General features: G+C 38.4%; 1 protein-coding gene across 2 annotated transcripts in view; it reads left to right on the top strand.

Annotated features, from left to right (window-relative positions):
* PAPSS1 (3'-phosphoadenosine 5'-phosphosulfate synthase 1) overlaps positions 1-12,349 on the top strand; it is a 98,717-nt gene extending 86,368 nt beyond the window's left edge. Inside the window, exon 12 of one of the 2 annotated variants that reach the window (XM_032461254.1) lies at positions 11,630-12,349. In XM_032461254.1, coding sequence (XP_032317145.1) covers positions 11,630-11,768 — 139 coding nt within the window. In that variant the 3' untranslated portion in view covers positions 11,769-12,349. The remainder of the gene's footprint in view (positions 1-11,629) is intronic. The other variant, XM_032461262.1, reaches the window with a different exon arrangement.
* Positions 12,350-15,199: the final 2,850 nt, after the last annotated feature.

The following is a 15,199-nucleotide window of genomic DNA, read 5'->3' as shown; positions in this document are numbered from 1 at the left end:
ATTTTTTGGAACTTTCTGAAATTCTCTCCCTAAACACTCCACCCCCAAATGCTTTCAATCAGAGGTTGATTGAATCCTTTGATGTGGAAATCATGACTCTGGAGGGCTGGCTTTGTTTTTCATTTATATTTTATCAGTTCCCTTCTACTGACAGGTGTTAACTGAAAATTGAGTCTAATAACTTCTAATCTGAGAGCTCTCATCTTTTTTTCATGATACTTTGCAGTTTGACTCTACATTCAAGAATAACGCTGACCCTCACCCTGTGTCCTCATTTGGTGTGGCTCATTTTGTAATGGAAGGCACAAGAAGGGAAAAGAAACTTAAAAAAAAAAAATCGAAACATTCTCTTGTTTCTGAAGGGGGCGTAAAGTTTGGTGTCATTTAATTAAATGATAAATTGATGGATAAAGAAATACTGCTGTTAACAGTGGAGCTTGAGGGACTTGTTGGCTTCTCGTGTAACGCAAATAATTCTGGAGAAATTGCACAGGCTTTCTGAGCTAAAATTCAGGAAAATCTTATGAGTCGGTGAACAGAAAAGGCTTTTATGACTGGTTTGGAGAGATGTTAAAGAACTCCTAACAGCCCCCCACGGCCTTGGTGTGGGATTCAAGGCAGGACCCGCTCTAGACTGTGACATTCTGAAGATCAGAGTGTGGCTCAGGTACAATATACTTCCGAACCATACCACAAGAAGAAGTTGCAAGAAGCCAGAACATTTTTACTCTTGTACAATACCTAGAAAATAGTTCTAAATTGTGGCATATTTTGTTTGGCCTGAAAATAAATATGTATGTGTGCTTATGTATATGTATACATATGTGTGTGTATATATACTTATATACATACATACATACATACTACAACTGCATCGTCTTAAAAAAAGTACAGCTGTAAAAGTGATGTGCTGGAAGTTGTAAATGGACCTTTTCTACCAAAGATATGCCTTAGAAGCTTAAAAAAAATTTTTAAGAAAAATAAAAGCAATTATAGTAAACCTTGAACTATATTACTGTAAAAGGTGATTGAAACCAAAACCATAAATTAAATGTTAAGGAAAATAAAAAAGTTTCAAATATAGTTCTGTCCTTTCATGGTTCAGATTATGTCAGATTTTAATTTAGTCTGAGGAGGGGTCTACACATTGGCAATTCTTTTGAAAGCTCCTCCACTAAGAACCCCCATGGAGGGTAGCTTTGCCTTCCTATAAATTTATTAAAATATGTAGTGTCAGAAAAAAATATGTAGTGTCAGAGATGGAGTGCTGGCAGGGCAACCCTTTGCTTCTCACCTAGCATGCAATTTATTTGTGTAGTTTGTGTACAAGCTGCTATGAACATAACCTTGTTCTGAAAGTAATAGTCACATATAGAGTGAGGAGTGAGAAATAGAATCATTCCACTAGTTGCCAAATACTTAAAACTTAGGTCGGTTTCCATTTTAATGAGTTGAGGAAACAAAACTAAATAGAGTTGAGCTTTTCCTTTGCACTTCTTGTGCTGCTATGTTTCATTACTCTGGTTTCTTTGCATGATCAGCTGATTAAGTCACACAGGGACCCTAGAAGCCATCTGTCTGTGGTTGAATGATATGCTGGGAAGCCCTTGATAACTTTCATGTTTTGTTAAATCAGTGTAATATTGCTTTAAGTCTCTCTTTTAATCATTCAAAGGCTAAATAATTACATCAGTTCTCATAAGATTTTCCAGTGATGAATTGTGTATTAGTTGCATGAGTGGCTCATTTTCTTGGAATTTTTTTGAATTACCAAATCTTAATAAATTGTAACTTGGGAGGCTTTAAAACTGCCTTAGTTTTTTAGTTTTTGTGTTTGTGTTCAAATATAATTAAGTTGATGGGAATATGTTGGAAAGTGATTAAAATTTTGTGGAAAGTCGATAGTCTTTGATGTAGTGAGAAAACAGTTATTAATTATGCACATATGAGGTTGTCTTGTGTTTGATTAATGGATGTTATTCAATGCCAGCTTTTATGTAATTAATGATTTTGTAGCTTTTGATTTGACTAAATACCAGTATAAGACAAGGCTTAGGGAGAAAAAAACAAACTTCGTGAAGATTCAAGGCAAGATATGATTGATAAGAATTATGGTAAAAACCATCTGTTTATACTTAGGAAGTTAAGTAGGTTCATATTAGTGTAATAATGACTCAAGGAAATTTGGTTTTAAGACTACAAGATTAAAGCCCATTCTTTCAGATACTATGAACTTTTAGAGATAATTCAGTTGTTTGTAATTTTTCCTCCTTTATGCAGTAAATCTTTGTATTTGGGTAGACAAATGCAAAATTATGGTTCAGATGATTGAAGTGGCAGCTCAGTAAAAAGAAAGCACAAGAGTGAGAGTGCCTTGTGGAAACAGGTAAGTGAAGGGACAGGTGGACATAAATGTTTGCTGGCTGGCTATTTCCATGTTGTCAATAGAGTATTTCTTTCATGTTTTTAATGCTGGAATATACCTTTAATCATTTACTATTTGTGTCATTTTTAAATAGTACTCTAATTAGAGGCATCCTTCAATACTTTTTCATATATTCTTCACTTCTTTTATATACTTTCCACAGGAAAGCTCATCTGTTCTACTGGTTTCTATGCAGTGACTCTGAAAGCTATACCTTGGTGTTTCCAAGTTGCTAATTGTCTTAGCTTTCTATTGCTGTGTAACAAATTAACATAAATTTAGTGGTGTAAAACATCCCCCATTTATCCCCTCACAGTTCTTTATGTCAGAAGTCTGGGTGGGCTGGACTGGACTCTGGCTAGGCTGGGCTCTTATCTGAAGGCTCTGGAAAGAATCAACTTCCAAGATGACCCTTGTCGGCAGAATTCATTTCCTTACGGTTATAGGACTGAGGTCCCCATCTCCTTACTGGCTGTTGGTGCGGGTTTCTCTCTGCAGCTAGAAGCCACATTTAGGTTCTTCCTTGTGGGCACTTTCATCTCAGCAGTAGAACCTCCCTCATGTAAAATCTCTCATGCTTCAGATCTCTGACTTCTGCTGTCATCTGAGAACATTCTTTGCTTTTGGAGGGCTTGAACGATTAAGTTAGGCCCATTCAGATAATTTCACTATTTTAGGTCAATTGATTAGTAACTTTAATTGCATTTGCAAAATTCCTTTTGCTGTAAAGGACATGTCATGGGAGTAACACTGTGGGGTGAAGGTCATGAAGGCTATCTTAGAATTCCATCTACCACACTAATGTGCATTTCTGCTTAGATTTCTTGGTATTACTTAAAATGCGCAGAAGCAACTTTACCTTTCCCCTCATGTATCTCCAAATCCTAAATTTCCTTAGTTATTTGTTCTTCCCATGATGTAGAATCTTGAAGTCCTTTATTCTTTCACCTCACTCTTTACATCCAAGTCTTGCTGTGTTGGCCCCTGAAATATTTCTTGTGTGAATTCTTTTCTTTCTCTTCCTGGCTCTGTAGTCTTTGTAGTCTTTGCCACACATAAATATTTCTGTTAGACTCCTGGGGAACTGTCTTTTCCATTAATTTCACGAAACACTTTGTTTTTATTAATTTTGATGTTTCTTCTAAAGACTTGTAGAAGTCTCACTGTAATTGCATGAATTTATTATCCTGTGCTTCTAGATTTTGCACATATTTTATTGCAGGGAGTTATTACATAACCATTAACAGATAAGATCTAATTTAAAATCTGTTGCATTGTCTTCTCTTACTATACATTTGAATCATAATTAGGTACATACTAGTATGTATATTTTTGAAAATCAAATCACGTGTTGTATTTTATATGTACTGTATCTTGTTTTAAAGTCAACATGTTACATTGAAATTAGTGTAATACTTTTCAACTTTGCTATGCTTCACCCATTTTTTAGCTGTTTATTGAGTTCTTCCTACATGCCATTGCCAAGGGTGGGCACTGTGCTTGGAAACAAGCAGATATTGTTATTGCCCTCATGATACAGGAAAAATGTGAGGTGTGAGGATGGCCATGTCCCAGGTCTCTGTTGAGTCCCTGGGATGTGCCCCACCAAGTGTGTGTCCTTGGCTTTGAGCAGGAAAGAATTGAAAAGTGAGCCACAGTTGAGTAAATGTGGATTCGTTCAGAGAGATACACACTCCGTAGAGTGCAGGCTGTCTCACTCAGAACAGAGAGCAGCCACAAGGCTTGAGGCTCGGTGCTGCTAATTTTATGGGCTGAGAAACTTCATAAGCTAACAAGTGGGAGGATTATTTCAACTACTTTGGGGAAGGGGGTGAGATTCCCAGGAACTGGGCCACCACCCACCCTTTGACCTTTTATGGTCAGCCTTAAAACTGTCCTGGTGCCTGTGGGAGTGCCATTTAGCATGCTGTTGTATTTCAGTGAGCATATATTGAAGCTCAACGTCTGTTGGGAGTTGATTCTTTTACCATCTTCTTGCTAACTGCTGTGTCATTCTTTTAATGGTTTTGCCCTACCCGCTTCCCTCTGTCTCATTCATAGAATTTACATTCTGGAGAAGACAGACAGGCAGTAATCCACTAACAACACAGTTAATTAAAGGTGGCATGTGCTTTGCCAGAAAACATGTGGAGAGCTCCACTAACACTTTTCTGACTAGTCAGAGTCTGGATTATCAGGGATGGGTTCCTGGAGCAAGTGACATTTGGGCTGAGCTCCAGAAGATAAGTAGGCATTCCCTTGGTAAAGAAGGAGTTAATAGCATTCTGGACAAAGGGATAAGCACAGGCAAAGGTACTAAGGTGAGAAGACTCAGAGGGTTTGGGAAGAAGGCCAGGGTGGACTGGAAAAGCGTGAAAGGAGGATGAAGACATACGGACTAGATAAGACAGTTCCTTAAAAGGTACAAACTGGAATAGATTTTAAAAGGATAGTGTTGTTACAGTAAACATTAGATACTAGGAAGTTCAGATTTTTAGTAATTAGGTAAGTGGGATTATATAGATTGATTTTCCCAAGAAATTAACAAAAAATTCTAATGAAAGGAAACATTTTCTTAAGAGTATTGTGGCACTGGTAAGAACTATAAGGCTAAACTATTAAGTAAAGACTAGGACTTCAGGTAAGCTGAGTGTTGAAGTTGCTTTTGTCCTGCGGGACTTAGCAAACTTGAGTACTAATTTCTGTGATCCTGACCTAGATGGGGAGTCCAGCTGGAGACACTCCCATTAAGCTGAGGCTCCGTCCCACCTTAAGTGTTAAGGGAAAACCTGAAGTGAGCTCACTCCCCTTCCTCAGGGGACTGAGCAGACCACTGAGTTTTAGGCTCAGAAGCTCAGAACTGTTCAAATGGGCCAAACTCTTATTACCTGGGTTCTATCAAAATGAAAGTAATAAATAATCAAAAAGCCCTCAAGCCATGAAATTAGTTTTTGGTGGTTCTTAACTGGGCATGCCTCTAAATATTCAGCAGAAGCAAATATAGACTCTCTCTGGAGCATTATTTCTTTGTCCAAGGCCGCAACTTATTCCCATAATTATACAAGCTTGATGAATAGTTTAAGTCAAAAATGATAAAGTAGACAAGGAAACAAAGCACTAAAGCAAGAAAAAAAAATAATAAAAGTAAACTACAGTTAGCAGAATAGACCTGCAGAGACATCACATACTAGAATTACCTAGACATGGATTACAAAGTAACTACACTTGCAGTGTTTATTAAAACAAAGACAAGCTTGAAACTACATGGCTCATAAGTATAGAAATGACCTAGCAGGATAGAAAAGAGCAAGATGGGAAGGGAGGTCAGTGTGAAGGTGTGCGTTAGTGCAGGCCAGAGTTAATGAAATGGTAGTTTAGGTTTTAGGTAGGTTGTCACAGGGGCATTGGAAGAAAAGAAGCAAGTGACATTTGGACTAAGCTCCAAAAGATGAGTAGGCGTTCCCTGGAAATGTGTTATTTGACTGAATGATAGGAGCTGTTCTCCAGCTTTTATTTATAAGACTTTTGAGGGGAGGAAAACATGATGAATTAAGGATTTTTGTAAATTAAATTAGCTCAAAATAATTAACATTTTTATGTATTTCAGTTGATGTTTGGTTTGGAAATAGAAAATGTTAAATTTGTCATGTATGATGCCAACCAGTGCTTTTTGGTTCTGAGAAAGAAAGCCATAAATAACTGTTTATCTAGTTTTGAAGAGATGACTTGTGTTTGAAGAGAATTCTTAGTGTTTTAGTGTATATTTATATATGAATTTCTTTTGAGTTAGAGAATAGTTAATTAGCCCCAAAGTACTTCATTAGATTCACTTATAAGTTAGTACCATTATTTTTTGTTCTGTGAGAGAAATTCCCTTTTGCTTCTCTGATGGCTTATCATCTAGTTAACATTTTTTGGTTAAAGCTGGTCTAATTGAATATGAACCATCGAAAGATACACTCAAAGGCCCACCTCCTGACCCCGGCTTCTTGTCTATTTGAACAGCTTGTGCTGGTGGCTCTGATGGCCACATCTGTGGACTGAGAGACGGCACATGGTTTTAAAGATTTAAAATCTTCAACAAGTGGCCACGAGTCATTGTACTTAGGAGTTAGTCAAGATGCTGGCCACATGTAGTTAGTGTGTCTCACATGGGATAAGATGCTGGTCCCACATGGTCTGCTAAATGGTGTGCTTTTTCTGTCCCTGCGTTCTAACCCTTCCCCATCCCCTTTGGGATTTTTTGTTTTTTGGGGAGTTTTGTTGGCTTTTTTTTAAAAGAAGAGGCATTCTGTCAGCTGTGGATTATAAGAATCTGTGACCAAGTGGTTTCAAAAAGGAAGAAAACAGACTTGTGTTTCTTTTTTCTGGTGCCATAGGGATTGGTTAACGAGTGTTACTAGATGGCCTAACTAGACTTGCTTTGTAGTGAAAGCCTCAGGTCCTTTATTTAGTAGCCTTTCCTGCTTCTGGCAGATTCTTGATTACTCACAGGTAATGTTCAGAGCTAGTTTTAGATCATTCCTGGAATGCCTTGGTTTTTACCTAATTTAATTTTTTTCTGTGCAATGCTGGCCATTTAAAGATGTAACTGTGAGTAGATTACAGATAGCGGCTCTTCTTTGCACCTGACGTATGATAAAAAGTAAAATCCTCATGTGACAGAAGTACAAGCATGAGGCTGAGGAAAGTAAATATGTTTTCCGTAGCCAGGGTGGAGTGGAACCACCACCATGTGGAAGCAGAAACTCCCATTTCAAGTGATGAAGAAATGCTTGTGGCATGTGGGGCAGATGGAGTGTGAAATAGCGTCAGGAGAAGAGGTACCCAGGGACCTGAGTTTTAAAGTGCAATTTCAAAAGGAATGCAAGCAAACTTCTGGATTTCAGACAGTTTGGCATTCTGGGGAAAAGAAAGGACTTTAATGGGTCTGGCTTTTTTCCTTTAATCAAAAAGTCAGGGCAGAATCATCCAGCAAGCTGTTCCCTCACTTCTGTCTCATTGCCATCGAGAACAAATCTACTGTATGCACATGACACAGGGTTTCCTTTTTTGAAGTCAAAATTTAAAATTGACATTACCAAAGAGATGTAGGGTCATAATTTTCATCAATGAGACTTATTTAGGGAATTGATAAATGAACATCTTAAGGAACTAAAACAGTTAATGTCTTGGCAATTGATTCTCAGCTGAACTAACCAGGTTTCCATCAGGTTGAGTGAGGGTTTTTTAGATACAACTGGAATGATCTGGACCCCTTCACACCCTTGACTTCCTTTGCTAAGCCCTGCCCTGACGAGTAACTTCTCTGGCCTGGAGATAAAAGTCAGCTAACTGTGTTGATGCTTTCTGTTATCAATTCATTCCCATACAGGTTCTGTTTACCCTCAGGAGGCAACTTGACATCTTTATTGAGATGGTGAGGACCAGACCATCTTGGATTAACCATGTCATCTTTTTCTAACTCCAAGTCATCACTATTCTTCTCTTCATTCTGGACCCTCCTCCTTTTCTCTGTGCTCTTTCATTCCAGACTGACTTCCCCATCTTTCATTTCTCTCCTGGTTTCCTGGTTCCCTTTCCTGGCTTTCATCCTCCTTCCTTTTCTCATTCTTGCCACTTATTTTCTTCTGCCACACACTTGCTAAGACCTCCCTTTTCCTTAAAAACAAAAGCAAAAACAAAAACAACACATCTTTTCTCCACTCTGTATCTCTGCCATTTTACCACTCCTTCTCTTTCCTTCATCATCCACTAAAGCTCCTTGATTAAAGAAAATTTAAATTCTGATTTGTATATCCAAGTTTTTCTTTGTTTTTGTTTTTTCCCTCGTGGTCGTCTTTTAAGCCTCTGTGGCCTTAACGTTTTACTCTTTCCATGGCCTGCATGTAATCATCGTGGTTTTCTTCCTACTCCCTTGACAGATGCTTTTACTCTTGGTGAGTCTTCTTTCTTTGGAGAGCTCATCCATTTTCTCAAACTCAATTTTTAAAACTACGTTTCTAACCCTAACCTTTCCAGAATTTTTTTAGAAATCTCTTCTCAGAGTCTTGCTTTTTTCCTAGGCCTGTCTGACATGCAGTCAATTTCTTTGTCTTCCTTCAAGTTGTAGCCACTTACATGGGAGAAAGATGATAGCTTACGTCATTTGTCACCTCTGGTAACCCGCCCATCTGCCTGGGCCAGTTTATTATAGTGGGTCTGACTTTTCTTGCACTTTGAACAGGTGATAGAAGTGGGAGAGACTCCCTAGACTTAAACTACTTGAATGCGTCTTGCTTTGAAGCAATATCTGTTAACCTTTCCTTTTCATCAGTCATCTTTGAAAATGTGTACAGACATTTAAAAGATGTTTTACCTAAGAAGATGAGAGCTATTGAAATACTGAAATGAATGTATTTCTTCCTGTCTTTCTGGTGGTGCAGGGACTAGAAGAGCAGACAGGTGACTAGGGGAAGATGTCACATGCCTGAGTTGAAGAAGCAATGCCTTCTGCTTAATAGTAAGAGATGAGATTATAAAGCATTAACATTGATTTGCCTGTGGCTGATTAAATGAGTTACACTATTTTATATTCATATGTTGTGTGTATAGCATTGCAGGGTAGAACTCTTAGACATGTTTCAAAGGGGAGTAGGACATCCATTAAAGTCTGGGTACCTCACTGGGGAGTTGGAAAGGCCAGAATCAGGGCCAGCAGCAAATGTAAGAGGGAGAACTACTAGATCCAGGACCAAGAGTCACATTGATCTTCGAAAGTAACAGTAGCGGGCAGGCATAGGGACAGGCCAGATGCAAGAGGTGCGTGGAGATGGATGGTAATACAACCAAGCCCAAGGTTCAGAAGCCCAGTGAGCAGTCAGGTCATTGATCACACAGACAGTGAAAATTAGAAAAGGGGGAGAGGCCAGAAGCTGGTGTAAACTCTTGATCATAAGGAAATCACAGTACTTCTTTCTTGGTCAGGAGCTCAGTCCTATTGAGTGGATGACCCGAGAGCTCATCGATAGACTGAGTGAACCAAGCTAGGAACAAGTTAGGTGTGTGGGTTCCCTGGCTGAAGTGGAGGTGAGCGAGGTCAGAAAGAAACCAGATCTGAAGATGACTGTTGAAGAGATCACCAATGGTGGGTAAAAATCTCCAGTGGGAACAATCCAGATTTAGAGAAGAGGGGACATACAGGGAGCTCAGATTAACCACAGCAGTCAGAAGCCCTATCTCCTCCTTTTTTTTTTTTTTTTTTTTTTGCCAGAGGATGAAGTGTGGTGACTTATTTAAGACTCTGAGTGGTCCTGTATTAAACTGATAGAATTTTTCTGTGTGTATGCCTTTCTGTGCTTTCATATTTCACCAAATACTTGTTGAGTTCCTAGTTAGAAATCTAATCAAGTACCTGATCAGTGGTCAGTATTTATTGAATGTGTGTTGTGTCCCCAGCACTGTTGAGGTATACTTGTGCTGCTGGGGTCTGTCATTTAGGGGTGAATTAGTGGCCATTATAACTCCCGTGGAGCCGGAATAGAGAAAGTCATGCTCTGTCCACATCCTGTTTACCTGCTCTCATCAGGGCAGTGTTCCAAATGATTGAAGTTTCAGATTAATTAAAGGTCATATTATTTAAAATTACTTAAAATCACCGTGGATAGAGATTTTAAAAGTAAGCTTTTATTGATAATAATTTGATATTTTAAATTTGATTTTGATATTGATCATTTAAATCATTGCAGAAAGCATCATGGACAAAATTAAAAGCACCTGTGATACCACTGCTTAGGAATAACCACCGTTAACATTTGGGTGCATTTCTTTATGGCCTTTTCCTCCACCCACCCCCTCATTTTAACAGAACTGCAATAGTATTCTATATACAGTTTGGGGCCCTGATTATTTCACTTCATTATGACATAATGAACATTTTATCCTATGCTGTAATTTATTTAGACCTTCGACTTTTAGATCATTTACATTTTACTGTCGAAAAACAACTTTCAGATAGCTGACTTTATGTATAGTATTTCCCTGCATCTCTCATTATTTCCTTTACACAGATTCCTAGAAGAGTGATTGTTAGTTAAAACATACCTGGCATACCTCTAGAAGCGAGGGCCACTTGGCAGTTTATGGTTTCACTTGATTCCCGGGTTAACTCTACAAATGTTGAAGTGGGAAAGGAACATATAGCCACTAACCAGGAATAAACAGGGCTTGTGATCTGGTGACCTGAGTGACCCAGAACTCTTACGGGTCCTGGTCTGCTATCTGGTTGGTTTCCTTGTTTGAGGGAAGGGGTTGAAATTACTAGTAGACAGTATGTGTCATAGCCACCAGTGCTCGGTGCTTAGTGGTCGAAGGGCCTGAGGGCTTCTGTGTGTTTTGTAGGTATGAGGATGAACAGAACACTACCTTTGTGTAATATCAGTGGAATAATATTAATTATTGCTACTTACTTGCTGCTATTGCTATTTTTAAAATTTCAGTTTTTGTTTTACTGTTCCAGCATGCATTTAGCCTCTCATATTCAAACTTCCTAAAAAGTTTCAATCTCTACTAGCTATATTAAATTTTTTGTTTTTTCAGGAAAAAAAAAATCCTATTCCTAAATGATTAGTTGCCAGGGGCTGAGAGGAGGGGGGGAGGGTGGGAAATGGGTATGGACATAAAAGGGCAACTCTGCGATCATTGTGGTTTTGGAACTGTTCTGATTCTTGACTGTGGTGGATACATGAACCTACACATGTGATAAAATTGTACAGAACTGAGTAAACACACAGAGAAATAAGTATGAGTAAAACTAGGAAATCTGAGTAAGGTTGATGGGTTGTTTCCTGGCTGATATCCTAATAGTAATATTATGCTGTAGTTTTGCAAAATGTTACTATTGGGAGACCCTGGGCAAAGGACATATGGGATCTTGCTGCATCATTTCTTACAGTTGTGTTTGAATTTGAATCTACAATGGTCTCAGTAAAAATTTCAGTTAAAAAGTATTTTTCCCACTTCTAAAAATAAGTAATTTTTGATAGCGTAGTGTTTTGCTCAATGACAAACTTGAAATCAGGTTGATATTCCTAAGTACCACGTTTCATCCAGATTTTTTTTCTTATTAAGCTTGTCTACCATGAACAGAGGAACAAATATTTTAAAAAATTTCACTATAACTGAGTTTTTTAAAATGTGAAATTCTCTTTTTTCTCTCCCTCTCAGCCATGAAGACTTTGAATTTATTTCAGGAACACGAATGCGCAAACTTGCCCGAGAAGGCCAGAAACCTCCTGAAGGCTTCATGGCTCCCAAGGCCTGGACCGTACTGGTGGAATACTACAAATCCCTGGAGAAAGCTTAAGCTGTCACCCCAGTCACTTCACTTCTGACATCTCGCTAAGTAACAAGAAGGGACCACGTACTTACTGTTGGTATTTCTTTGTGGTGGTGTCTGGACATGCTTCCTAAAAACAGGCCCTTTTCCTTAACTAGCATCAGTTTTGGTCTGCCTTATGAGTTCTGTTCTGAACCAGTGTAACACACTCCTGGTTTTAATGTATCTTTTCCACTTATTATAGTTAATATTCCTGCAATACAATTTTAAAACCTAGTCTTTTTGTATTCTATTTATGCTTCTGTCTGATGATTTTTTCAAGCTGTTATATTAGTTTGTAACCAGTAGTATACCCATCGAATCTCACTTTTGATCTCTTGCAAAAAGAAAAAAAAATCACTGAACAATAAACTTGGCTAGACCTTGTTTTGGGAATTTTACAAGACATCTGTAGCAATTAGATTTTTTTTCTACATTGAAAGTATAAACTGCTTTCTTTCTTCTTCCTATTAGCTATTGATCTCTCAGCTGTTACAAAGTATATTAATATCTGTGTAAACCATGAATGAACTTTCTTTATTCAATAAAATTAAACTTTTGGCTTCTTATGTATGTGAATTTTTAAAATTGTTTTGCTTACATGTACCTTATCCTTCTTGTGAAAAAGTTTCTGAGAGGAGGGAAAATACAGGCATCTTCCCTTACTGTAATCAAATATTCAGTTCTGAGCACTGTTTCATAGTGATATTTTAAGTGGGAAAATAATCATGCAGTCTCAATCCATCCGAAAATTCAACCCATTTCCTCAAATTTCTGTAACATTTAAAAATACCTAAGATAGTGGTACCAGTGATAGAGACATGATAGAGGGAGGTAGGGGAATCCCAATTAGTTCATTTGCTGGGGTGGTGGGGGGAGTGGAAGCAACCTATCAAGTTTGCTTTTGCAGAATATCCTTAAGTAGAATATTCGAGTGGAGATGCTTATTTAGGATCTGGATATACAATTTTGGTTGAGATGCGCGCATTTTTTATTTGCAATTATAATTCCTATGATGAAATAATTTTGTATGATCTGGCCTTGAAAATCCAGCATTATGAAGAGATAGCAGATTATGCATGGAGATAGTGGATAGTCACTATCCACTAAGGCAAATGGTAATAAAATAGAATTAGGAGAAGAAATAGAAGGAAAAAAGATTTTTAAATAAAAACAGGTCATTGAGGGACTCCATTAGTGAGAAAGTTGATAGGTAGAAAAAGATGGAGAATATGTAGATATTTTCTAGTGGATTGATTTATTCACTAGTGGATACTGAATGGAAATACTCATGAGTAGGTTACGTAAAAAGTATATGGATGGATATGTTGATGGGAAAAATTAGAGCTGATGGTTGATACTACTTTTTTAGTTCCATATTAGCTAGACCTTTTTTGGGGAGAACTCCTTTATGTAAATCCACAAAGGTTGAAGGGCACCATAGATTATCCCTCTCCAGCCACAAACAGCTAAGGTGTGACTCAGCAACTAATTCAGGAACTCCCACCTCAAGTGCTGAAAATGTAGGAAGTGATGTAAAGATGTAGGGACAGAATGAATCTTGGTTTCACGGTGGCAGTGACAGAGTTGAGATTCTGGGGGCAGTGAGTATCCAGTGGAGGTGGCGCCTATGGCACCGGGGTCTCCTGTGCAGAAGTAGTATCTTATCTCGAATATTCCAGTGGTGTGGCCTTGGCTGAGGCCTCTGCAACCTCCTTTTGTTCCTGACCGTTTTCTAAGCCTCACTCTTGCATTTTCCATCAGTGCTGTAACATACCCAACAGCTTTCCCATATATTCCTTTGCTGCCTAAATTATCTGAAGTTTGAATTGTTTGCCAAGAACCCTGATCATAACAGGTGGCGTGTGAAAAAAAATGTCTACTTCACATTAAAATCTTAATACTGCTAAATTCAAGGTGATTTTTACTATTAGCTTATTTTAAAAGTTAAAAGTAGAGAAATTTTTTTTTAATACTTGACACTCAGAAGACTTACTCTTTTAAAGTTACAAAAATTTACTCATAAAATCGAGATGAGAACATGAAGAGCAGAAATCAAGGTTAACATCATTAGGGTGAAATGTGGTCTGAAAAGTAACTGTGTTCTATCATGTGGTTATCCTTTCTAAGTCGCACCGTGCCCCCTCACCTCCAACCCACCGGAGAGGGACATGATTCCAGGCCGCTGTACTCTTGGAATTGGCCACCCTCTCTGTGTTCCAGAGTGATGGAAAAGAAAAGCACCTAATGATTTCTTCCAGTCCATGGGTTAGTATGTGTGTCTTTAATCTACAAATATGATATATGCAGGAATTTTATATTTTTCCTCTCCAGTTCATAAAAATGAGCTCAAGCCAATATTTAAAACCTTCAACCCTTACACCAAACCTCTCCTGCCAAGTGGTCTTGGAAATCTCAATGCCATTTTTATCTATCCATCAGCTGGAAAGGTGAATGGAAAAATAATTTTCTTTAAAGGAAGGAGGGAAAAGAAGTGCAATCATCTTGGCAGAAATATAATGTTTTAAATCTGTCAATTCTCTTTTCCACTCTGATAATCAAGACCACATATTTGAATTTCACTTCCATCCAAGAGGGGAACAATTATGTCATCTCTTGAAAGTTTACATTTAAATACTTTATCAGGAAAAATTCGGAAGTCATGCTTCCCACATATGGTATATTTTTATTAGCACATATGTATCCAGGGGTGAGTTGGCTCACGATGTGACGAAGCATTTGCCCACTGGGCTGCTTTTACGTGTGGGCTACATTTCTTGCAGGGCCCATAAGCCTCTTTGTATTTCTGCGGATTTCACGTCCTCCACGCAGTCTTGTCCTGAATGTAATTATATGTCAAGTTGTGCAAAACACATTCTGCCCACTTAACTCCCAGTCAGTCTTTTCAGGACTGAGGTAAAAGCTGGCCTCCCTCAAGATTGTATACTTGAGAACTATGATTGAGCAGAGGGGGGTGTTAAGATTGAACTCTCTTTTTCCTGACCCCCTGTTTCACCAGATTCCTGAGGAAAATGGAACCAGAGTTTAGGGCCTAGATTTGAGGAACTGACATTGGAAACATGGAAAATTCCATCATGGACCTTTATCACCCTGACCTGTACCAGTTCTGAATATCTAAAATGATCTGCCTTTGTTAAGAATAGGAAAACATCACCACTGAAATGGATTAGGAGACCGACTCCCTCTCTGCTTGCCTTCTAGCAGCTCTGGCTTGTCTTTGAGAAATGTTCGTCCTCTCCAAGAGCATAACCACTTCTGTTGCCCAAAAGAAAGTAAGTGTCTGCTAAAAGCAAACATTCTGGGATGTTGCCACATGATCAGGCCTCTAAGAAAAAACAGCCAAGTCGAAGGGGATACTGACATGTGCCTGGTTCACCGCCTGGCTTCCTGGAGCCTGC

Source organism: Camelus ferus, chromosome 2 (genome assembly GCF_009834535.1).
Source record: "Camelus ferus isolate YT-003-E chromosome 2, BCGSAC_Cfer_1.0, whole genome shotgun sequence".
NCBI lineage: Eukaryota > Metazoa > Chordata > Mammalia > Artiodactyla > Camelidae > Camelus > Camelus ferus.
This window is presented reverse-complemented; position numbering and strand designations above follow the sequence as displayed.